The sequence below is a fragment of the Simochromis diagramma genome, unplaced genomic scaffold (assembly GCF_900408965.1).
Source record: "Simochromis diagramma unplaced genomic scaffold, fSimDia1.1 OVJJ01000320.1, whole genome shotgun sequence".
NCBI lineage: Eukaryota > Metazoa > Chordata > Actinopteri > Cichliformes > Cichlidae > Simochromis > Simochromis diagramma.
The window spans coordinates 669,297-694,637 of NW_024386773.1; the positions used below are offsets into that span (position 1 = coordinate 669,297).

Below are 25,341 nucleotides of genomic sequence, written 5' to 3' on the forward strand. Positions count from 1 at the left end.
ATAAATTTGGTAGCTAATTTAAAGGCAGCATCAAGAGATGTGTTTTAAGCTTCAGTAGGCAGTAATCTAGAAATGGCAAGGTCTTTTAAGCTCCTCCCACCAGGTAAGGACTTGCATACGCTGCAGCTCATATTCAGTGAAAGTAAGTCAATCCTGATTTTTGGCCACCAGGGGTTTTCAAACGCTGCTCAGTGAGGTTAGAGTCGTCTCCTTAAGCCATCTTGATTCCAGTGTGGATTTTTATTCTTTATTCTTCTTTATATTACTCTGATTTAGTCTGACCTATGCTTGGCCCATTTCCTGGCCTGAACTTGATTTTTTTTTTAAATTATTGTTATGTCAGATTTTTAAGGCTAAAAGGGTAAAAAGGAGTTTCCGTTACCTTTCAGAAAACCAACAATATGCTGAAAGCTTATTAAGGATTTTCTTTTCATCCAATGACAAAAAACATGTTGAGTCCCCTGGCTTAAATCAAGAAGTTCACTGCATAAAACATTAATCCTCAGATTTTGCCAAAAATATATTTTTCTCAGAGCACAACAACAGATGGATGGGATAATTCCATTTGTTCGTGGTAAAAGCTTTAAAACAAGATGAAATGCAAGATGAAATGTGCCAGATTGCTGCTAGGATTAGGCAGATGTATTTCAGGTGGTTAACTGGGTCGCCTGTTAATTGTAAGGCTGCTGGTGCAATTTCCTTACTGCTCCCGCCTACATTTTTCAGCGTTCTCGAGGAAAACGGAGAACCCTAAATTGCTCCACATGCTAATGCATTTTGGGTTGTAATCAAGTTGATTTGAAAAAAGGTTCATAAATGTAATTCAGGTGTAAGAGGAGAGTTGCAAAGCAGCTTGCAGATGTACATTAACTGTAGCAATTTAAAAGCTGCAACCTCTAGTTCCCCATAAGATGCATATGCATGTGTCAGCTGAGACATCAGCTGCTGAAGGCTAAAAGAGAACCCTGCATCCTTGCAACTATTCCGAAAAGCTCTTAAAAACGAACATTTATTTTGAAATCAGACTAAAATCATAATAAAAAAATGACTCAGTAATAAACATTACTAAGATGCAGATTTTTTTTTTCTTTTGCAAGGTTACTCTGTGTGACATATCATCTGTATTTTATGATAACGAGTACTGAATTCCACTGCTGTGCATCTTTTAAGCCATTTGAATTATATAATAGCTCCTCATTGACCTCTGCTGCTCTAATACCTCTATGAAGCCTTATCTCCAAATTATAGCTGATCCATGCTTGGCTGTTTCTGGCTGTGCAAGTTGCTTACTCTTAGCTCATTATTCATCTCATATTTACTCATGTTTTACAAGGGAGAACTTAACAGGGGAGATTTAGGTTAACTCGTCTTATTTAAAGAGCTGACAAAAGCAGTAACGCTGCCAGGAAGGTAGTATTTTTTTAATACGTATAGTCCAGCACGGTGGAAACGGATAGTCACTCCAGGTTAAAATCTAACACTAAAGCTTGGGAGAGATGGTCAGAGACCGGAGGAGCAGTTTATGCAGCGTAGGACAGATTAGGCTTCGGTGTAAAAGATGCTGTATAGATATGAGCTAACGGACAGAAACAGACAGATTGCGTGTAAAAGCAGCGGTGCCTATATTTTGTGTCACAGATTACCTAAGAACATTAGCATGAGCAGTGAACTGCAAACCAAAAATAATGCAATTGGACATTGATTATTTAAAAACATAATGAACCAAAGCTGCTATCTTTGCTATAGTATTTGTGGATGTGCTGAAAGTCATGCTGAGAGAAGTCTAGTTCCTGTCAAAGTACATTTTCCTGCTAACCCTTCGTATCAATGGTTTAAAACAAGTCAACCTAACAGACTGATGGACAGCTGCCAGGCTTCATCAGTGGCGTGGAAGTTGCGCAGTAATTAGTCAAATGAGGAGGAAGTGGAGGAGACAATACAGAAAGAGAAGCCCCCTGGGGCTCTGTCTCCTCATCAAGAGGACCGCCGTGGCCACTCAAACACACACACAGTGAAAACACAGCCACTCAAACGCTAATTAAACCAACATATATATACCGCAACATCTAGAGTCACACACAAAATGAAGCACGTATGCCACCCAATAAGGTACATGCTCACACATGCTCTCGCACAGGCTGACACTGATCACATGTTACTTTGCTGCTGCTGTGAGTTAATGCGATGGGATGGGAGATGAAATTTGGATGATTGTATGTGTGATATACAGCAGGCCCTGACAGAGACATTACTGTGACAATATGCAGGCAGTTTTAGTGCCGCATAAACTATTGAATAGGGGGTGTTGATGGGGAGGGGGCTGAGGAAGTCAAGAAAATAAGAGAAATGGGCGATGGAAGAATTATAGGGAGGGTATTTTTGCTGCTGTCTATTTGAGAAAAGCTAGTGGATGGAAAAAACAATTCCCTACCATCAGCAAGTTAATAAAAAGGCTGCAGTTTATCTCTGTCTAAAAGACAAATACCCTGACTGAGGCAGGATGGAAGGGAGGAGAGGAGCAGGGGTGAGGCTGCCCCACATTTACCTTCGTCCTTCCCCGCTCCAACAAGTCACTTACTATGAATCCCTCAGTCTGATATTTGCTAACCGGCTGGCTGGTTTTCAGCGAACAATTCTGGGATCACACACCACTTCTGCATGACCCTTTGGTTGTGTTGACAGGGCTAATTAATGAATTCATACTAAACCTGGCAGTTAAAAGATTGCTGTGGGCTCAATCTGTCCAGTTGGTCAGATTTGCGGTTCAGCATAGCGAACGTCCCCTCACATCCCCACATGCAGTATTGGCATGCATTGTTTTTTAAAAGAGTCATTTTTTAAATCTTCTTTTTTCTCTTTTTTTGAATGAGTTAAGTTGTGCGACACTTCTTGTAAAGGGTGTTTTATTCCGGGATGGTTGAGCTATAATGTCGAGTAAATTATGACCCAGATTTTTACATCACTACAAGTGCAACCACTTTGGGGACCTCCGTATCTTGTAAAATGTGACACGAGTAAGCTCTGTTTGATCACTATCACTTGGCGTCCAACTAAAATGTGGGGAAAGACAGCGAATTTAAATAGTCTGATGAGATTTGTATGAGACCGTACCTGCAGGTGAATAGGCTATGTCAGCACGGAGATTAAGCGAGGCTAAGCGTATGCAAAGTCCTGTCTCTGTGGGCTGTTTGTTCACGTGTGTGTGGCTTTGGTTGTGTGTATGCAAATGTTGTTTCCCTTTGTTTAAACCTGTTTGTATCACTGGATGACAATCCCTCTGATAATGTTACAGAAGCCAACACACCCTTACCCCCAATCCCCCTCTGCCGGATTTCATCCTTCTGTTTCTTTCTTGCTCCGGTCTCAAACTCTCCCCATGGGGTTTATGTAAATATTTAGCCCAGCCTTACTCTCTCATGATGGGTGCCCGGATGGAGTCTGCTCTGATTTACTTTGTGTTGGGACAAGCACCCTGGATTGCCTCTGAGGCTGTACTCAGATGTTTATTTTAATTTCTTTTTTCCCCCGCCTCTACTCAATGCCCAACAATATCTGGCTGTGACACTTTGTGGCTGACCCAGGCTCATTTGCACCTCTGTCACTATTTTAATATTCATTGAAAGCATTTCATGTGTAGAGCAGCTGTTTTTTCGCCAACATTTCTAAAGCCGCTTTTAAACAAGCCCCGCAAACCCGTTCACGACCAAATTGGCACGATGCGTAAAGAGTAAATAAAAACAGGAAGCAATGATTTGCAAATTATTGCCTTCAATGTTTTAATGAAAAAAGTATAAAGACAACAAATAAATGACAAAATTATATTCTAGTTTTGAAACAAAATGTGGGCTCGTTTTCAATTTTCAGTTTACGCAGGAGGACAAACACACACACACACACACGCACACAGCCTTCCCAGCACTGACAAGGATAGCCAGAGGAGCAGTTTATGCAGCTTCCCTGATTTTGCCTTCTATAAAAGTGAAAATTGAGTTTGATTGAAGTCGGAGAGCTATTAGATTTTGTGGCGTCTGCTCAGCTCCGCCCTTCCCAACACGCATCTAAAGCGAGGGGAGGGGAACTTGTGCGACCGTAAATGACATCAAAATGCAGTACACAGACACTTTCACTAAGCTGAAATGAAACAAGTACACTTAAATTTGGGGAATAACATTAACCAAACATTCATATGCACGCCCCCACCACTGCTTTAAGAAACTTCTCTACGAGGTAATTGTAGGTAAAGACACTGACATTTTAAACAAATTTGGGTGGGAGGGGTGTTTACCTCTTTTTTAAAAAACAATACACAACCTTTCACAGAGCCGGTTGCTGTAGTTTTGAAAAGTGGAATATTTTTCAGTTCTTGCTTAGTTCCTTTTTTCTCGTATGCTGCAGATGTTAGAGGGGCCAGCTCAGTGTGCTGACTCTGACTACAGATGCATGTTGTAGTCTGCAGTGTGGTTGGACATTATTATGATGGGTCAGCAAAGCCTCTCCTGTAAAGCATGGAGTGAATGGCATCTTAGCATTTAGTGTTAATGGAGTCTTTACAGATTTGCAGTTTAGCCATGCCACATACAGGCACCGTAGGAACTGGTATTTAACTGCACTGGATAGTCCCTATATTTTTTAACCCAGAGGATGTTGTTATTTTTAGGCCATAAGGCCACCTTAAATAAGCTTTAATTTTGGAAATGGTGGTAGAGCAGGTTGTCTACAGGTGGATCAGTAGATCTTGGGCATGATACTGAACCTCGTGTTGCTCCCAGTGCACCTATTAGTGTGTGAGTGTGTGTGAAAAGCAGTGATTAATGTGTGTGTGACTGGGGGATGAGACTTGTTGTAGAAACTGATTTGAGCGCTCAAAATGGAGTCGAATGCTGCTATATAAGTGCTACTTATCATTTGGCCCCAGAGGAGATGACTTTAGTGTTTTTTTAAGCCTGAGTGCATAAAATAAACATATGATCAACATGTGTGAAGAAGGTAGCTGTGGATGTAGTGTAAGGCACTCGAATGAGTAAAAAACCACCAGTCCATAGTCCTGAGGACATGTAATGTTGATGTGTGTGTGTAGGCGTCTGTCTCTCCTCCACTGTGCTCACACAGGTACAGAGTGGTACTCCTCCACACATAGGCTGTGAGTCTTTTGCTGACATGAAAAGTTGTTAAGGGGGACATGAAGTAATATCCCTGCAAACACAGTTACCTTAAGCACAAATTTAAAATCAAATTAGCAGGCACGCACCTTGATTTCAAATGGGGCAAAGGTGCGACCTAAACTTGTGTGTCAGTTTTATGCAAAGATGCTTACGTTACACAATAGCGAGGCAGATTAAACCGAACATGAATTGTTAATGCTGATATTGATTTGATGGATTATTCTGAAAGCGAGCTAAAATCGCCTTGATTCTCAAGCTATTGACAATCACTCAGATCTCTGGTCTCCAAGGTCATCATCCATCAGCACGGCCCTACACCAAAAAAATGTTTCTCTCAGCCTTATGCTGCTTTATGTGCAGAAATTCAAAAGCTGACAGACCTGCCATGTTTGGTCATGGCTGCTCAGCTGTGATCTGGCCGTCAATGTGCATTCACTGAATGAAAAGTGCAGAAATTCAAAGAAAATTCAACAGCAAAACATAAAGCTTCAGTATTGTTTTTGCCTCATACAGATGTATGAACCATCTTCCTGGTGTGCTACATTCTGATCTGTTTGCGTGATGCGGTGCCTGCCCTGGTATACAGGAGCAAAGAGGGACATAGGAGTAAAGTATATGTCATCAAAGCAGGCGACAGATTAATTGGGTGCGTGTTGTCCATTTCTTTTCCTCCTCTGTCTCAAAGGGATAGAAAACCTCCTTGTGTTACTAACTTAACAGTAGCAGTTAGGGTCTGCTTTTTTCTGCATCTGACTGGACTCTCAGAGTCCTATTGAACTATAAGAGCTTTCTGGTGTGTTGTGTCTTATCGAGCTCCTCTGAGGGCCCGCTGCTCCCTATGTGTTCTTTCTTATTGAACTCTTCCTGGGGCCTCTGGAAGCCCAGTCTGCTCGACAGAACCCACTAATATTCCTTAATGATGTGGCATCAGTCTCTGTCAACTTCTGCGTCGCCGCAGCCAGACGTGGCCTATTGTGGCTGACTTCACAGAGAGATAAGCAGTCCTCTCCTTTAGACACAGGCGAAGGCACAATAACATCAGCACTGCTGAGGAACATCAGTGCTACCGGCGAACATAGCAAAAAAAAAAAGTCAACAAACAAGTCTTTATAAAAAGTGTCAGAGGCAGAGAGAAATGGTTTTCATTTTTTTATCATTTTCACTGTTTTGCCTTTCCTCTGCTCTGTTGATGACAGGAGGAACATTTTGAAATATTCAAGGTTTGTGTGATAACATGAGTCGGTACTGAAATGTTATGCAGCATTAACAATTTTTAAAAAAAAATAGTATGGAAATTGACTTGCAGAGCGGTGGACTGCTTTGATGAAATTTGAAGCCAGCTGAATCTGCATACCACTTTTTAGCAGTCTTTTTTTTTTTTTGAAGTCTTGTCACCCTCTGTCTTTCCATCTGCGTGTTTACAGTGACACTTAGGGCTTGGCACATTGAAACCAGTCATCAGGGCTAATGATGAGAATGTGAGTATGTGCGACGCTGCACAGAGGGTGTGAGTTTGCAGACAAGCACATTTGTATCTCTCGCTGTGTGTGCGATTTTTCAGAACTTGAATGTCCCGACTGCCAGTGAAAGCATATTGGTGGCGATTGGCAGAGATACTGTCGTATCCTGTGTGAGCGTTAGCGGCAGAAGGTTTGACTGGCCGTCAGAGGCGCTCTGGAGAGCCACCTCTCCTCTTTTCCTGTGAGAATGACAGGCCTGCACAGAAAGCTGTCTAAGCGTCACAGCTTCCAGCCAACAGCATAACTGATTAACGCTGCTAATTTGCTCCACATTTTCCAGTACGTGAATTATCATTCCTCTTTACAAAAAAAGGACGGGCACCGCTTAACAGTCACATCCACATTTTGTCTGTTTTGATTGTAATTTTTATACTGTAAAATGCTGCTCAGAGCTGTCATGTCTGTGTATTATAAATGGGACTTAACCATGCCTCTAATCTTTCAGTGGGGGGGGGGGACATCAATCATCGGCCTACTTTCAAGTCTATAAATGCATAAAATGATTTGTATTTGTTGCCTTTATATTGTGGTGATGTGAACTGCAGAAGCTGCCCTATATAGTAGGGGGAAATAAATAAGTTTAAGTACTCTTCCTGAATTCAATATAACCCTTACCCTTTACTTGAGCTTTTTTTTTTTCACTTGAGTTGTACTCTACAATATATTGGATTGAAAGAGTCCTACTCCACATCACCAGCCCTGGGTTTTAGCCCTGGGATTCAACATCACTTGAATTGGAAACCCCTGGGGTTGATTTACACAAAAATTGCTTTGATCCTGCAGAAGGTAAAAATGTGGATTCCTCTAATAAATCTATTGTGACACAGTGTAAGTCAGATGTAAGTAGTATACTAAGTAGTGTTTTCTCTGGAAACATTAAGTAAAAATATAAAATAACTGCTTAATACTTTAATATAACAGTAGTTAAAGTAACTTCACCTTAGATCTCATCGTAAGCTGCACAATATTGTCAAATAGTAAAACTGAAAAATATTTTGGAACTGTAAGCAGCTGCTTTTTCACCGTGTAAGCACATCAGTAATTTCTATCCACTGATGCTGTTTCTGTCAAATGGAGTGCAACTAGTGAGTGCTCCAGCGATGCTCGGTGGAGTCTTTTGTTTACTTTACATCACCAGCTGCTCATATCTCCTACTTCATAGTCAGGTTGTGCTCAAAGGTGTGCTTTTGTCTCCAGTGGTGAAACAAGTTTGCCGTTTCCACCTTTAGCGGGAACAGTTTTCTTGTATATTTTGCATAGCACTGTAGTTTTTTAGAAGTTGAAGGAGCTCCCTTTTTAGATACTAAGTCATCACGGGAGGTGACACGTGTCTCTTGCTCTCAAACAGGCTCCAGACAAGGATGAGGGACCATAAACTACACCAATGATATTGGGATATGACAGTTTTAGATCACGTAAGAATTTATACCAGTATTACTGCAGATGATGTAACATGGCAAAGTGTATTTTATTATGGGCAGTTGACAATGCAGTCAGGTAAGCATCCATTCAGATATAGTGTCATCTGAACCACAATTCTACTGCCTTAAAAGACTGACTACAGTGACCATGAAAACAATGAGTCAGCCTTACGCAGCTATGCAGCGCTCACCTTTCCATTCGCACTGAAGGATTCTTAGTTTGTTCTTATGTTTTCCAAATGTTCACATTATTGTCCCATTTAAATCAGTTTATATAACAATCTGTATTTTTATGCACATTAATCCTGATAGCAGTGGAAGGGAAGGGATTCTCCACATGATATATGTAAATATGCCAAACTGGAGCTCCAGGGGGGACTTTTAGTTTTAGTTTAGCTTTAGTATTTAGTGGTCTAAGTACTGCAAGAGCTACTGTGTAAAAATAGAAATAGATGAAAACATGGACAGGCTTTACTGCAGTATTTGAAGTGGAGAGTGTTGACCAGCATCAGTATTCAGTATTGAATTCAGTATTCTTTCACCTAATTGATTATATCTGAATAAAGTACTTATTTTGTATTTATTTTATATGAAACTAGACAAAACATATTCAAAAATCCAATTATGTGCATCAAGTACAGTTAAATTCACTACTCATATTGGTAGGCTTAGTTGGATTTCATAGCTATAGTTGGATTATAGATGCACAGCACATCAGTAAGTGAACAGACCTCTAATATTTCTGCTGTTATTTATTTTTACAAGCCCAGAGTGCCTGAAGTGGTTTGCCTCAGCTGAAACACTGCATATGATTTTCAGAAGAGTTGCCAGCGACTGCGTTTGTGTGTTTTTTTTTTTACTCCGGTAGCTGCCCCATTACCTGAGCGAGTCAAGCTCTAAAGCCCTCAAATATAATTTCACACAGGCTGATGTACTTATGGCCCTTCAGCGATGATGGTCACTCATCTCCAACCTCTAGGTAAAGGGTATTTAAAGCTCCTCAGGCCCTTCATGCCAGCATTACCATGCGCTGTCAGTCTACACCCAATACTCCTCCAGCACAATTCTCATTGGCCGGCCAGAGCTTAGTCTAGCTGACAGCGCTGCTCAATCCTCTCCCGGAGTAAACAGAAACCTCATCTGCTTGTTGAAGGAGATTGTAATGGCCAACCTGTCGGATAGATGAGTACCCTACAGTACTATCGGCCTTTATTTGTTGTGGTTTTTTATGAGTGTATGTACAGCGATGATGGAGATAAGTTTGCCTTTCATCAGGTAAACATAATAAAAAAGTAGAGAGAAACTGATACCAGCAGAGCTTATGTGACAGCAGGGCATGATTAAAAAAAATAGGCATAGGTCACCGGAGAAGGAGACATGATGTGTAGGTGGATACAGTGCAGCGGTGTCATGCTCATTTAAATTGAAAGAGCACTTGCCAGCACAGGTATATTTAACTGACATCTAATCTGTAGACTTATGTAAATATGGTCTTGAAGGGGCAAATGGATGAAATGATAATTACCATTAACCAGACAAACTTGAATAGCTGGAAAAAACTTATAATTTCAATGTATTTAACATATAATTAATTATTAAAATAGAATTTATTATGCATTTAGACAGCAGAGCTATGGGGAATGTTTAGTGAAGTAGATCAAATTTCACCACAAAGTAATTTAGAGAGATCATGGTAATATGCGGTGCAGCACACAGTAACCCTGTGAGGTGTTTTTCCTTGGCAAACAGCGGCGTGTATTATGGGCAACAGAATCCAAGTAGTTTGAGATTTTAATAGGTGTTCTGCTTTTATTTTAGACCTGCACGTACCAACCTAATGTTTGCTGCATAAGCCAATTTTCATATATTTTGGACCAATGACAATAGTTGACTTAATTTCTTAATGGTTAGCCGACTCTGCGCTTTGAGGAGGTAATTAAGGAGTGCATTTTCCGACATGTCTGTTTGATGAGTATAGCAGTATAGCAGCAGACACTGCACAATTATGCAGTCCATTTGAATGATTTTTAATTCCCTAAATGATGGCAGTTGCATTAGAGCAGTGTCTCTTTCCTGTAAAAATCCTCCCCAAAGCTATATTTTGATAAAGAGGATTCGCAAACGAGGAACGATAAAAACACTGACCTCACTATAAGTCGTGGCGGATAAAGTGATTTGGAATTTGTACATTAAGCATTATGAATTTTTATCGATCTCTCTCTTTGTGTTTTGTTTCAAGGATCAGGATAGAGAAAGTCCTGTTTGTAATGTCCCCGAGACTGCCATGAATCTTCCAGGGTGAGGCGGACCCAGAAAGTACTACCACACATTAAGGGAATGAATATTGATTTAAAACCAAATTTGACATGGTTTTAAAATTGACTAGAAAAATGCATCACTTAAAAGAGTCAGGGGTTTGTAGTCTGTCAATGGAGCGGAAAAAAAATTCGCTCTTGTTTTATGGTTTAATAAGATTCCATTAACGGCTTCTTGCACCTTGGAAAAAAAAGGTCTGAAGCAGGGGTAATGAGTAATTTATCTGTGTGTGTGAATTCAGAGTGGGACAAAATAATGGTTTGGCGATATTTTCCAAGCTTCCTTTTTCAATATGGTATCAAAATCTGGTGCCTGATGCTGTTATTTCTTAACAAGTTCTTCAAAATAGATTCCCACGGCAGCTTAACTCACCAGACTCACCAATTCATGACTCTTTCTTGTGGTCCTTATCAAACGAATGAGGGGACGTTCAATATAAGTTAACCAGGGAAGAAGTAAAAACTATTAAGGATAAAATGGCAGACAACTTAAACAACTAATTGAATTGACATTTTATTTATGTCACCAAATGAGTTTCCTCCAAATGGTCTCTGGGCTGTGGAGGTCGGTATTCCTCGATATTGAAAGGAGCCAGCGGAGGTGTTTTGAGGATGCCTCCCAAGCGAGGTGTTTCTGGCATGTCCAACCCAGGGCAAACCCTGGACACGCTGGAAAGATTAAGACTCTCTGCTGGCTTGGAAGCTACTCGGTGTCCCTCCGAAGAGCTGGAAGAGGTGACTGGGGAGAAAAGTGATGTCTAAGCATCTCTGCTAATGACTGTTGTCTACATGTTGTAGCTGTTTACTGTCACCAGGGGGCAGTGTCACAAACAACCCATCTGTGGGACACTCTTGCTCATTCTGTTCTTGGTCCTTGCCGATGTAGAGAAGAGTACGGTAGCTCCAAGAGGTCAAACGGACTGCAGCTGCAAATTATATGAATCATGCGATTACAACACATAATACCTTCATCATGTAATCCCTGACAACACTGATGAACCCTCGTGTTCTGGTTTCTGTCACTTCCACAGCTGGTTCGCCACATTATCATGTTCCCAGAAAGACTTCCGTTTTGTTTTGTGCGCTTTTGCAGGGTTTTTCTGTTTGCTGGTGTTAAGTAGCGGTCCATTTGACCTCTCAGGGCCACCATAGAAGAGACCGTTATACCGAGCTGAGCTGAAATAAAACCAGATATTAAAAACATCAAAAACATGTCACCTGCAGCCGTTGTCTGTGCTTCTTATGCTGTATTTTTTTTATTCTTGATGTTTTTTCACGCTTCACTCTGAAGACTGCTCCTTTCTTTGTTCTGGCTCACCTTTCAACCAATCAGCATTTGACCAATGCACAGTGTCACCCATGTATGAAGACGCTGTTTGTAGGTCAAATGTGTAGGCTGTTGTGTTTCTGGAGGACTGCACACAAGAATAATTTGCATAGGGTGAAAACCCCTCCCTGTTGTCTCTCTGTGGCAAAATACCTTCAAATCAGACACAACTGATAAACCATAAATTTAGCATCACACTGCTGCACCTGTGACCTGGATAGGGAGGTTTTTCTCCTCCAGGTTTAGATATGGTGACGTGTTACGTATAGCTATTTTGCAGTATTTTTAGTATCACGAAATTGCTGTATCGTGGTCAAACTGTTATTGTGGGCAATGTATCACAATAATCTTGAACACTAAGTGACTCTGTGGTGTGCCAAAAGAAGATTTCACCTTCACATTTCACTTTGTGTTGTTTGAAACTAAGCAAGATCCCTGGTGCTTGAGAGGGCGGCCAACATCAGGCAATCTCAACAGAGTGCTCGGCTGGCATGGTTTTAGCTTCTCAGGCTTGCATGTTCAGTGGGCCAGTGGAGGGAGACTGCGTCTGGCTGCTTGCCCAGCTTTCAGCTTGACAGAGACGGATCAAATGGATGGCTGTGATTTCCTTTCCTAATTGTCCACAGCAGCACATCAATCCAACAGAAATGGATTTTTTGTTTAATTTCAAGCAAGAAATCGGAAGTTCATCAAGTCTTGAATAAATATGTGTTTGGTTTGTAAACGTTCAGTTTTAACCTTTGAGCAAACATCATTAGTTTTGTTTATGTGCATACATTTTTGCATCTGTTATTCCAGATATTAGATTAGATCCAATACTTTAATAGATTTTTCTCAGTTCTAAAGTATACAACCACACAGGGGCAATGCAATAATAGCAGGTTGGACCCCTGGAAAGTCTGTAATAGTCAGCATTTGTGGTTGACTGGTGCACAAAAAAATATGCATTAAAAAAGTACTACTGTTCATTTAGGAGCACTTTAGTCAAAAGAAAATTGGTATTTCCATTAGCAGCAATTTAGAGGCCTCTGTTCTGGAAGAGCATATCTCTCTGCCCTTCATAACCGGAAGCAGGCAGAGTAGCAGCAGCCAGAGCAGGAACCACTCAGTACAGAGGAGGCACGAAGGACAGCCTGTCAGACACAGCATAGAAAAGAGGGACGGGGCTGTTGGTGGGTTTTGAAGCAGTTTGTAGATGTTCAGTAACTGTGGGCAGCTTAAATAGGACACCCTATTTGAGATTTGTCAAATAGAAATATAGGAAGGCTTCAGTTCAGTCATCTGCTGATGTGGGCTGACAGATCACTGAGATCAGATGATCTAGTGGGGTTTGCGTTAACCTTGACTTTATGGTCTGCCACCTTTGATTTTAAACCAGTCTGAGGCCTTGCTGAAAAAACAACAGGAAAAAATCAACCTCTAAAAACAAGATGATGAGTATTTAAGAAGCAGCTACTTGAGCCCAATGCTGCACCCTGCTGACTGCTGTTTTTAAGAAGATTTGGAAATTTTCTAATTAATTTTAGACATCTTAGCATCTCCTGAATTAGTTATGACAGCTTGTGTTCATGCTGCGTCAGATCCCCTTTTCTGTATTGTGGAGCTTAACACGCACCTTCATTTTATAATTGATTTGCATGCACGGTGATATGTCCTTATTTATGAAGAGTTTAGTATAAACTAAATTATTACCCATTCTTAGCTTTCAGTATGTGATTGACTGATTGAGGAAGTCAGTAGTACCAGTGAGGCCAGCTAAACACCCTGCAAATGCAGCATTTCAGGCTGACGTGACTCTAATTGCTTTAACATATTCAACAACAACAACAACAACAGGCTTCTCTTTGGGCTTCCTTCAAAAGAACTATACAAAATGGTTTTATGGAGTGAAAATGGGTCTTGTGGTGTCTTAGGGCAGCAGGATAAGTGGTAATCCCTCGGGTGGTGCTCTGTTGTAGTCTACAGATCCTATAGAGAGCTCTGGCTGCTGAGTCAGCTTTCACAATTCTTCCAGGGGAGCAGACTAATCTCTGTAGCACCGTCCCTTTAAGCGGTCCAAGTATGCACAGTTCTACCATCTGAAGCTGATTTACTATGTGTTTTGCAATGTCCGTCGCTGTTTTAAGTGTTATTGATTGATTGCTAATTGCTAATTTAGTATAAGTACAATTCCCTTTTTCACATAATCTTCTAGTGATCATAAATTATGCATCTAGATTGACTAAAGTTTAAAGCTTTGATTAAAGCTAAGTTAATCTGTAGCTAACACAATGGATTGAACTGCAGATATTTGGTCAGCAAGTTGTGAATACCTCTGCTTGTCTCAGAGTTAGAGGCCTAAAGGGTTAACACAGTCGAAATACAAGGTGCTCACCCAGTGGTGAGAATCCGCTGGAGTTTGTGTTTATTTAATTTGAGCCTAACTGCCAGATGCAGCTAGCTAAGTGTTTTGCCATTAAGGCTCTGTTCTGTGTTTAATTCTGCTACAGTGCCGAGGCTTACTGGCGTAATGGCAGGTTCCTTACTGCCTGCTCTATAGTAAATGTTTACCATTCTCCGTGCTACATTGTGAATAGGGCAACCTGCTCCTCTGTGATACTCTTAATTAAACAAATGTCTCCAATAACCCGACCTTTGATTCCCCGTGTTTTCTTTTTGCAGATTTATAACGAGAAGAAGAGCCAGTTTGAAATCAAGCGAAACAACCCCAGGGATTTGGTGGAGAGGGTGGCACGGGACATCTCCAAGCTGCTCAACAGCAAGAGAAAAGCCCTGGAGGTAAGAGGATGATGCTCCACATGTATTAAAACACCTGTGCACAAACACATGCTATGCCCCACTGCACACATACATGGTGAGTGTTTTAGATTCTTCTGAAAGGTGAACCTTCTGTGCATACAAAGGCATCCGCTGCCGTTATATTTTTCAGTGCCAGCACTCTGAAAGCTCAATTTAATTAATTAAGACTTGCTTGAAGAATCTCCTGCTTTTGTAAATCAGAGTTAGCTGTGATGGATCTAAGGAGTTTTAGGCACGCATTACAATAACGATGTCTTTTTTTGGCTGTGACTACAAATGCTAAATACTTGACAGAAACATATTGGTCAATCATCCATAATTGAACAGTTTCCTGCACATTATAAATGATGCATTGTTTTTATGTTGCAGTTAATCTTTCCTCCTACTTATTTGAAAACAACGGATTTTCTTTAAATTTGATGGAAAAAGCTGCATAGTTTTTCTTTACAGTTAAAATACAGTTTGAGCTAATTATATTTTGTCGACAACTAACCGTATTCATGCTTTGTTTTTCAAATTAGTTTTGAGGGGTTTTATTTTTCTGTTAAATGTTGAAGGCGTATATTCTGAAATATAGTTTGTATGGTGTGTGAGAAGGTTATCATTTCAATGTCCCGCATTTTAGGATGTAATTATTACCACTGTTATGCTCAGGCAGTGCTGTGATTAGTTAAAAATGTGTTTCACTCTCCCAGTGGGAAACCTCTAACCCAGAGGAGAAGGGGGTGGTTGGGAAATAAACGCCAAGAAGATGAGTGGCAAGTAGGTAAATGAGAAAAGTGGAGACGGTTAATTTTTTAAATTTAAATAGACAGAGATAAAGTAAAAGACTGTTTGTAAAATCCACCATTTCAGAATTAGTCCAATCTAATGTCTCCTGTTTAGTATTTTGTTTTGCTGAGCAGAAGTATGTTGAAAAATTTTGAAAAAGTCGTCACCGCTCGTTCCTGTTTAGTTTGGTTTAAAGGAGCCAGACTTTCTCGCTCGTAATTAAATGCAATAGAACTATTGAGCGATAGTTCCTCAGGTTCCCTGAAGGTCATTCAAAGGTTTTCTTTGCACATTGGCTGCTTTTTCACTCACTTTCTGTTCAGTCCCTGTACATGACTGTACATGGCCTCCCCAGAGCTGAGACCTCAACATTATTGAAGCAGTGAGGGATCATCTTGACAGAGAACAGAACAAAAAAAAGCTAAAAACCAAAGAAGAGCTTTAAATGTCCTTCAGAAAAGCCCGGAGAGCAATCCCTGAACACCACTTAAAGCAATTACAAGAATGCTGCCTAAAAGAGTTCAGGCTGTGTTGAAAAGTAGTCGAAGCTAAATGTTGACTTTGAGGCTCATCACACGTAGAGTGGTGCAAACACTGTTTTTGCTTTATATGTTGCATTTCTAGTTATACTTGCACGTTTCAATAAATTGCTGCACCTTATTTCCATTTTCCCAGCAAAATATAAAGAAACAAGTGTTGGCTCAAGAATTTTGCACTTTACTGTAGTTCTCCAAACCTTGCCTTAGATGGAGCACACTGTGTGTGGGTATGTACAAGATATACTTTGACTTTAGTCCATATGGCACATTATTTAAAGATGGAGGTGACCGAGGGACTGTCTGCTTTCCTTCCCTCTGTCTCTGCCCAAATGCGGTCACTCAAGGCCAAAGCAGTGATATTTATGAAGTCCTCTGAAGGAGCAGAAGTGTATATCTTTTAAGAGCATGAGGTCTTGTGGGAAGTGAGGCACATTCATGCTAAGGAGCAAAAGTTTCTCAAAGGCACGGTTAATTCTGCAGCTTGGATCCTTAAAGCGAAGAAAACGTAACTGTAGGTCTCCTGTGGTCATGTCCAGGATTGAATTTGGAACGGCAAAAACCCTCTTCATCTTTTTTTTTTTTGGACTATACCCCCACCTTAACCCCTTCCACCTTCCTCAACACACACACATGCACGCACATGTACGGACACACACACTGAAGCCCCACACCCCCGCCCTAACTTCCACAGGCCACGCTGTCACCTCACATCCTGTCTGGGAGATTCAGACTCAGGAGGGAGGAAATGAGGTGAAAAAAGAGAAGGTCTGGAATGAGAATGTCTCCCTGAGGCGTGGAAAAATCAAGAAAATGATGTTCAGAAATTCATAGATTTGAAAATGAGCAGCCAGCGAGAGGGAAGGAAAGAGGGAGCAGGAGGGGTAAGAAGGGAGAGAAAGAGTGTGCAAAAAAAAATAAAAAATAATAATCGGAAGAAGAAAGCAGGTGGATGGGGAAAAAAGGGAGTCGGATGATTAAAGGGAAAGAAGAAATGGAGTGATTATGGCATTATAAAACATAAATGTTAACACAAAGTATGCAACAAGCTAATATGTTTCATTTAGGCAGGTTATGATTTCTTCATTATTATTATTTTCACTAAAACTGAAAATTCAAGACTGTAGGCAAATAAATTCATGTGGACTTATTATTCATACAGGGAGGAAAGTGAAAGCCATGTCTTAATGCAGTCTGTAGATAAGAAGGTCTCACACTCCGCTCAGCGCGCCGTTGACAGCGTTTTATATTCCAGCCTGTTTCTACCCCCTGTAATGGTTATTTAGTTCCAAATATTCCCTGCCACACATTTAAAAAATGAGGAAATGTGTGCGTGTGTGCGCGCACATGTGTGTTTGTGTGCATGCACGAAGAAATTATTCTCCTGCAACCTATTTAAATAATGCTTCGGGTGCTTCGTTGTAATTCATGTTTATATTACTAATGAGAAAATGCACATTGACTCTAAACACTGGTTACTGATATATAAGGGAGAGCGAAGCCTTTCTCACTGCTCAGCATTGACTTGATTCGGCCTAAATTCCTAAATTAGCAGCACATTTATTCATTTAAGTGCTCTGGTTGTATAGTTGTAAAGGTGTGAAGCAAAATAAATCAGTCTACTGAGTTTTTATTTGTTTTGTTTTCTAATTCTTACTTTCTTTACCTGCGAGAGCTAACACTCGTACAGGTATATTTGGGTAACATGGTGATGCAGTGTTTAGCACTGTCATTTCACAGAAAGACGGTTCCTGGTTCGAATCTTCTGCTCAGCTGGCGCTTTTCCTGTCTATACGTTCTCACTATGCGTGTGTGGGTTTCCTCCCACAGGCCATTGACACATGCCTGTAAGGTTAATTGGCAATCAGGTGTTTGAAGTGTATAAAATAAAGCGTTTGATGAATATATGCTTGAAATTTATGGCAGATGGAATGTTTTTGGTCTTCAGCTTTTTAACTTTAATGTCTAGTAGAGTGATATATGCCTGCGTTCATACAGCTACTGTCAAAATAGGTATTTAAATATGTATTATTTAAAGTGCACTGTACTCAGTCTACCCCATTCTAAAAATGGAAACGATATAAGCTGACTTACTTTTTTGTCAAAAGCCTCTCCGTGTTTATTCTTTTCCTTCCCTTGTCTTAATCTCCTCCTTTGAATGTATCTGTCTGCTCTCCCTCTCTTGCCTCTGGCTTCAGCCATCTCCTCAAACAATGATCTGATTCTACGGTCGGTGCCAAAATTAAAATGTGGCAAAAACCTTCAGCTAGCTGAAAGGCTCGCATGTTGCCGGTGGACATTTTTATATAAAGCTGTCTTTTTTTTTTTGTGCACGAGGTACGTTGAAATTTGATACAAGAGTTTTCTCTCTCTGATGTTTTTTTTTTAATTTCAGTGGCTTTTTGTCTTGAACCTGACATCTAGACAGTCACTTTTTATTTGAGGGGTACAAGTATTTGTGTTTGGACTTTTTCCTGTTTTATGTGAGCTCCAACTTTTTGCTTAATGCGCATTCGAAGATATAAAAGATGTCCTTGTTCACTTGTACTCATATGAAACTAATGTATGTTAGAAGACTTTGGAAACACTTTATTTTATGCGCTGGTAATTTCTGAGTACTAGCCGCATAATTTCCAAGAATTTACTTTTCATTACAGAGAAAATCAAAACAGTTTTCACTTGACAGACTTCCATTTAGCTATTTCCAATTAGTGACATAACCTGTAGCGTCATCTAGTCTATATGCCGAGCACAAACTGTGAAAAGTTTTCTGTGGGTAAGCAAGATTTACATATACGATGAACAATAAGCTGATAATTATGTGTAGTAAATAAAGTTAGGCCTCCGAAAAAAATTAATAAGCTAAAAACATGATACAAGTACATTGACTTCAGTCAGGTCAACTGTAATAAGTTGTTCTGAGAGTGAAACCCAAAACGTTTAAGGCAGAAGGACACTATACCTAAAGAAATAGAGCAAAGGCCGTAAACTTTATTTATAAGGTGCTTTAAAACAACAAGTATACGAAAATAAAAATACCCCCAAAAATAAATGTGTGTAGTCGTTTTTTTCTTTGTTCCACGGTCATGCTTCAATACTTTACATAATTTCTCTCCAAGAGTCCTCCTGGATTTAAGTACAGGAGGGGAAGACACAAAATTAGTTAGACCACAAGCATCCAAGATCCACGGCAGTCAGTGAAACCGTAATCTCAGGCGAGACCACTCCCTTTAGGATACAAATGCTTCATCAAGGGACAAAGGTCATCAATTCTTAGCAACCTTGCATTGATTCTTGATAAGTGATCAAGTGGGCCGGAAGTGTGCCAACTAAATAACCCTATCAGTATAACAGTGGCGCTGGATTCTCTCACCGTGACGGTCAACAGTTCAAGCCTGTAGTGTTGTTTCAGTAAATACACACGTGCACCAACCCACTTGTCAAGAATATGTTGAAGGATGACTCATTTGACATATCACTATTTTCCACATTTCTGTAGAACAGTGCCTTTTTATTTGCACCAGTGAACTCTCAAATGTGCACTCGTCTTTGTAATGAGGGGTGTATGCACTGCGAGCCTCCTTTAATATTCCTCTTGGTGTAATTTTTGACGAACTCTTCTTATTGGCCGTCTGATCACGTCCCGCTCTGACATTCTCATTCACCTGAGGAAGAGTCAATCTTCCATTATTCTAATTCACGAGTATCGCACGCATCGAATGTGAAATGTGGACCACGATTTACACTAATTCTCCACTAGCCGTGTTCATAGATTATAAATGGAGATTTCAATTAAGTCGGGAGTACGATTGACACGCTGGCCAGCCGAGCATTCTTTGAGGTTGAAGCTTCAGCCATCAGAACCCAAATAATGAAACTCTTCTGCAATGTGACAGATTTTTTTTACCCTTTCAATCTTGATATAAAATCAGTATCATATGGGCCTCTTTTGCATTTTATTCATACCCCAGTACATGATCCAAAGTTAACTCTTTGTACCAGGGAGAGCATCCGTGTAAATGAATCTGGATTCATTTATTTATTTATTTATTTTTATTAAGGTTTTTCCTTTAATTTGTCGGATCTTGTCATATTCATTTTATTTCCCTGAATCAGACACATTTGGATCATATTCAAACTAGTATTTATAATTAGTACCATCTAAACATGCGAATAAGATGAGCTACAGGTTGGAGTAACTGTGTAACTGTTTAAACTTTCACTTTGGCTTGATTATCTGAGATCACATTTACTGAGATGTTGCAGTAGCATCTGAACTCCCCAGTGTGTGCATGTGCACGTCTGTCTGCTTAATATCTTCATTGTGTCTGCCTATATGTTTGTGCATGTGTTATCTGAGCAACAGGCTCACGCCTGACTGATACTGCAAGTGTCAGTCTGACAGGCCTTTTAACCCAGAGCAGCCAAAGAGAACACAGCCCTTCATGTAATCTGTCATGTGTATAAAGCCAAACAGGTGTGATAGACCTCCCAGACTGATGCTAGCTCTCATACCTTCCATTGCCCCTCGCTGTGATGCGCCATATCATTGCCACAGAGTCCTGAGATCAGTGGGGCCCTTTAGAACCAGCTGAAACGGGAAAATATCCTGTATGCTGTCAAAGATAGGCAGAGTCGAGCTGTCAGTCAGGCTTCTGCTGGGACTTTTTAGTCTCTGTAAGGGAAGACAAGGCCACGAGCCACAGGCAGAGATCATTCTACATTCCCATCAGCTGTTGCTCAGCAAAACTACCATTGTCAAAGCTCTTGAGTTATGATTTCACAGAGGAGACTGGTGAAATAGAAAAGGGACTAAGGTTGGTCTAATCCAATTACACAGATCTCAAAACTATTCCAATACCTCTTATAGGCTGAAGGATGAGTGCCTCTGGCCTGCTGGCTGTTTGATAGAAACACACCCAACACTTTGCTGGGATAGTTTTGGGGTTGGGATAGTCAGAAAATGAAAGCATGGAAATGATGTAGAAAGCAAAGGGACAGTGTAAAGATTAAGTTTAAAAAACAAACAAAAAATGGAAGCAGACTTAGGCAGCAAGTGCAGAGATACAATTCAAGTAAAAAAAAAAAGACAAAAATAAGAATAATTTGTGGCTCACTTCACTGCTCTGGAAAACAAATATGCGTGAAGTGGCCACTTCTGACGGCAGCTCTCTCTCCACGTTGCTCACACCTTCTGAAGGAAAGACCTGTCCTCTCCACTCCAGCGTCACTAAAAGCAGTAGAGAGCTTGTCAGTGCCATCACCACCACCTGTTCACTCACTTGGCTGGCACCGCCCCTTGAGCTCACTGCGCCACACCTCCCCTGCAGCTGAGCCACACCTCCGCCACAATATGATTTAGTCTGAAGTTGACAGCAGATGTGCAACAAGCATCTTTTTGTCCAAAGTTAAACTGATGTGTGATGCCGTTCCACCTGGCACGTTCACACCTGACGTATATTTGTAGCTTTTCGAGGAGCTCTGCTGATGTCTTGCTAAAAGATCATCTACAACATTCACAGCATATAAACTTTTTTCCTGTTTGATAGCGTCTGTGTCAGTAATACAGTTCAGTGTGTTATCACATGTTGTATAGACTGACTTAATCCTACCTGTCACACTGGGGGAAGCAGTGGTTGGAGACCTAAAAATTATTGTGACCATGTGCAATGAACTTGTGATCTTGTTGCCTTTGAAATTGTTGCTTAGAAGACGAGAAAATGGTCTCAGCTGCCATCTTCAAAGCAACTTTGGTCTGCCAAGATGGTAATAAAATGTTGGGGCAATGAGACAGAGTCAGTCTGCTATTAGTTTGGACTAAATTGGATCATGCAATTTGTGATAAACTGGTGAAAATCACAAAACTGTTGTCTTTCATACACACAGAAATTCATATTAACTACATACATTTAGAGTCCAGAGAAGCTCACACATTTATGACAGAACTTTAGAAAGTTTTCCACAAATAGTCACACGATAACAGCAGGACAAAATGTGTCAGACTGAGTCACCTACTGCAAAGAGATACAGTTTCAGCCATTATGCAGATGTACTGTTTATAAGGTTGTTGATACCTGCAGTCAGCTTAGACTCAAGAAGCCACTTAGATGAGTGATGAAATGATCCTCCCACTGAAAACGCTACATCTATACGTCCAGATGAAAAGAATCAGCTCTTTGGGATTTCCTTACCTGGATGATTGAGCGTGCATTGACTTAGATGTTTTGCGACTTTGCGGTCATGCTGATAGTGATTGTGAAAGATTGCAGGAGAGCTCAGATTGGACACTGTGCAGGGAAAACAAAAGAGTTCTTGACAGAATTAATCAATCGGACTGCATGGCCCTCCGTCTCTTTACTAACCATGGAAACCAAGACGACACAGGGATGGGGAGGGATCATCCGCTCCGAGTCATCTGTCATCATATTGCATCCATAAATAATTCACTAAGACAATGACTCTCATGCATGGCTCTCACTGACAACATGCATGCTGAAAGTAGTGTCAGCGTGCACGTGTTGACACAGGTGTGACCATTTGGACCTGCTCAGAGTTAAAATGAAGTATACTGACATTTTTACAGTGCTTAAAAATTACATCTGAAATACCCACTGGTATTTCTGCCAAATTACCGCTCACACTGAACAGTCATCAAACTGCAAAAAGGCAGCAGCGAGTTGTTGGTCAGCTGCTTTCTTCTTCTGTGACCTTGTTTTCAAGTCAATCATTCTGATGGTTTTGTATACCTCACTGTGACAAAGAACACACACAAAAGAAAAGAAAAACACACGAAAACTCAACGTCCAGTTAAAGCTTCAACATTTTTCTATCACTCACTGACCACCACAAAACTGTATCCGCTATATGAGGAGACAAAACCAACTGGCAGCTCAAAAATATTTATCAAAGGATGTCAAGCCTTTATGAAGATTGGAGACGGACAGCATTTTTTTTGAAGTAACATATTTACCCAGAGCTTTGTTTTTATTTCTGTCTGTATACTGGCATATGTAGTATTCACTGGCCACTTAGTTAGGTATGCCTTGCTAATACCAGATTGGACTTTTGCCTTCAGAACTGCCTTAATTTTTCATAGCACAGATTCAGCAAGGGGCTGAAAACTTGGAGATCCATTTTGACATGATGAAATCACTCAGTTAATACAGATGTGAATCTCTTGTTTCACCCCATCCCAAAGGTGCTCTTTGGACTGAGATTTGGTGACTGTGTAGGTCATTTAAGCGCAGCGAACTCATTGTCATGTTCTATAAACCAGTTTGAGATGATTTGACCTTTTGTGACATGGTGCGATATCCTGCTGGAAGCAGTGATCAATAAATGGGTACACAGTTGTCATGAAGGGAAAGACATGGTCACATGTAGGCTGTGGGTTTCTAATCTTCTGTCCAATTTTGGTGAGTCTGCGCGGTGTAGCATCAGTTTGCTGTTCTTAGCTGACAGGAGTGTGAGCTGGCATGGTTTTCTGCTCCTTTAAGGTTAAATGTGTAGTCCTTATTTGACTTTGTGGTGTCACATTCAAAATCATTTAAATCAACTTTCTTCTCCGTTCTGATGCTCTGTTTGAGCTTCTGTACATGCCTAAATGGATTGAGCTGCTGCCATGTGATTGGCTGATTAGATATTTGTGTTAACGAGCAATTGAACAAGTGTACCTAATGAAGTGGCCAGCGAGTGTATAATTAAAAGGCTTATTAGTTAACTGTGGGCCAAAAGAACAACAAAGAAAAATCAACAGTTTAATTGCTGTTACTGGTGGTTGTACTCCTGATGTTAGCACAGTAACATCAGGAGTACAACCACCTCCTTAGAGTTTGTGGTTGATGACTTGGATCGTCATCCCAGCGAGATCTCAAATGCTTCAGTGAGTGGCTTTAATTGAACAGGCATCCGGCACAAATAACCAATTTATAACAGCTAAATTTAGCCCTCGGTCTTTTAAAGGCTCACCAGTCCTAAAAAATCAGAATCCTGCTGAAGCTGCTGTGACTAGCAAGCGCTGTCACTTGGATCTGGATTGGCCCTCAGTGGTAGAGGGTACTAGAGCTCAAGGATTAGTAAGTGTCTGGTTACTGATTGCAGTACGACTGCCGGTGATTCTTTTCAGTTACTTAGACTATTCTGTGCTACGTTGTGTTGTACGTTGCCCACTGTGGCTGTAATTGTACTGTATACATCCTTTAGAAGACAGATTTTTTTTTTTAAAAAAAAGTATCGCCATAGTTTCTAGATCACTTGAAAGACTTGATTTCGAAAGTTTCTGCCATTCCAACTAGCGGCAGTATGGCACCAGCTGTTCTGACTGCAATGAATTACACCACTGGCAGAAAGTGATTATGTCCCTCCTGTTTGCATGATGCAATAACAAATGAAGGAGTTGTCTCCCACTTTGAGGGGGAGGCAGATTTCCCTGCAGCCTTGTTTCCCTTACTCTCCATTCTGGGATGGGATTTAAGTGATTTTATTTATAAATTAATTTTATTTTTGTACGTCTGCTGTGATTATTATCTGAAGTCATCTTCTTATGTAGATACATAGCATTGTTTATTGTATATCCATATTGATATATGCATTTTTGGTATTGTGATTTGTTTATTTTACTTAAATGCCTAATCAAATACTTATGGACAATATTGTCTGACAATCTTATTTTTATAGCTTATATTTTATATCCTTTAACTCATCTATCGTAATCTACTCTAAGTAGTTAACCTGAAGCCCTGGCCTCATCACAGTATTAAAACTTGATCCACATACTTATTATTAACCTCCTTGACGCACAGCATGCCACTCAGTAATAGCAAGCACCCCTCAGTATGGCTTGTGTTCATTTAGGGGGCTTAATGAATTACAAGGGCTTCATAATGACTGTGTCTGAGCAGTGCTGTGGGGAGGTCAGATGGTTAGAATAACTAATGAACCCAATCACCAGTCAGAACTTTAACATGCATGAAACATTTGGTATATGCTGTTGGAGGAGGCGTACAGATACATACTGCAACCCTAGCCCACCCACTACCACCACCGCAAGCACTGCAAGAAAGTGAAGAAACTAAATTAAAGAGGAGACTCTAACAAAGTAATTTGGTTTTCCATTTCCTGTAGGCCTTTGGAGAGGCAGTTATAACTCTCAGGTCCCATTAGAGAAGAACAGGGGAAGTAGGGCGAGCTCTACTTGGGTTAAAATAGAAAAGTTTCAGTGTGCAGTGATTGGCAAATCAAATTTCTGTAGTTGTAAAAGAATGCTTATTAATGAATAAGTAGCACATTTAACAGGCTCTCAATGAGTCCCTTAAAAAAGATATTTCGCCAGATGTTTTGGGTTTTCTTAGTTTAAATGTAGAATAAGTCCATTTAAAGTCCAATCATTACTGCATAAGATGTGCATTTTTAAGTATTCTTTTGGCTGTATTTATCCAGCATTGTCTCACTAAGTCACAGTAACATATTCACATATTTTTCTGAATGATGT

General features: G+C 40.4%; 1 protein-coding gene across 5 annotated transcripts in view; it reads left to right on the top strand.

Annotated features, from left to right (window-relative positions):
• Positions 1-25,341, top strand: part of cacna2d2a (calcium channel, voltage-dependent, alpha 2/delta subunit 2a) — a 176,623-nt gene that overhangs the window by 38,173 nt on the left and 113,109 nt on the right. For all 5 annotated transcript variants that reach the window (XM_040001418.1, XM_040001428.1, XM_040001445.1 and 2 more), the window contains one exon: positions 14,407-14,523. In XM_040001418.1, coding sequence (XP_039857352.1) covers positions 14,407-14,523 — 117 coding nt within the window. The remainder of the gene's footprint in view (positions 1-14,406; positions 14,524-25,341) is intronic.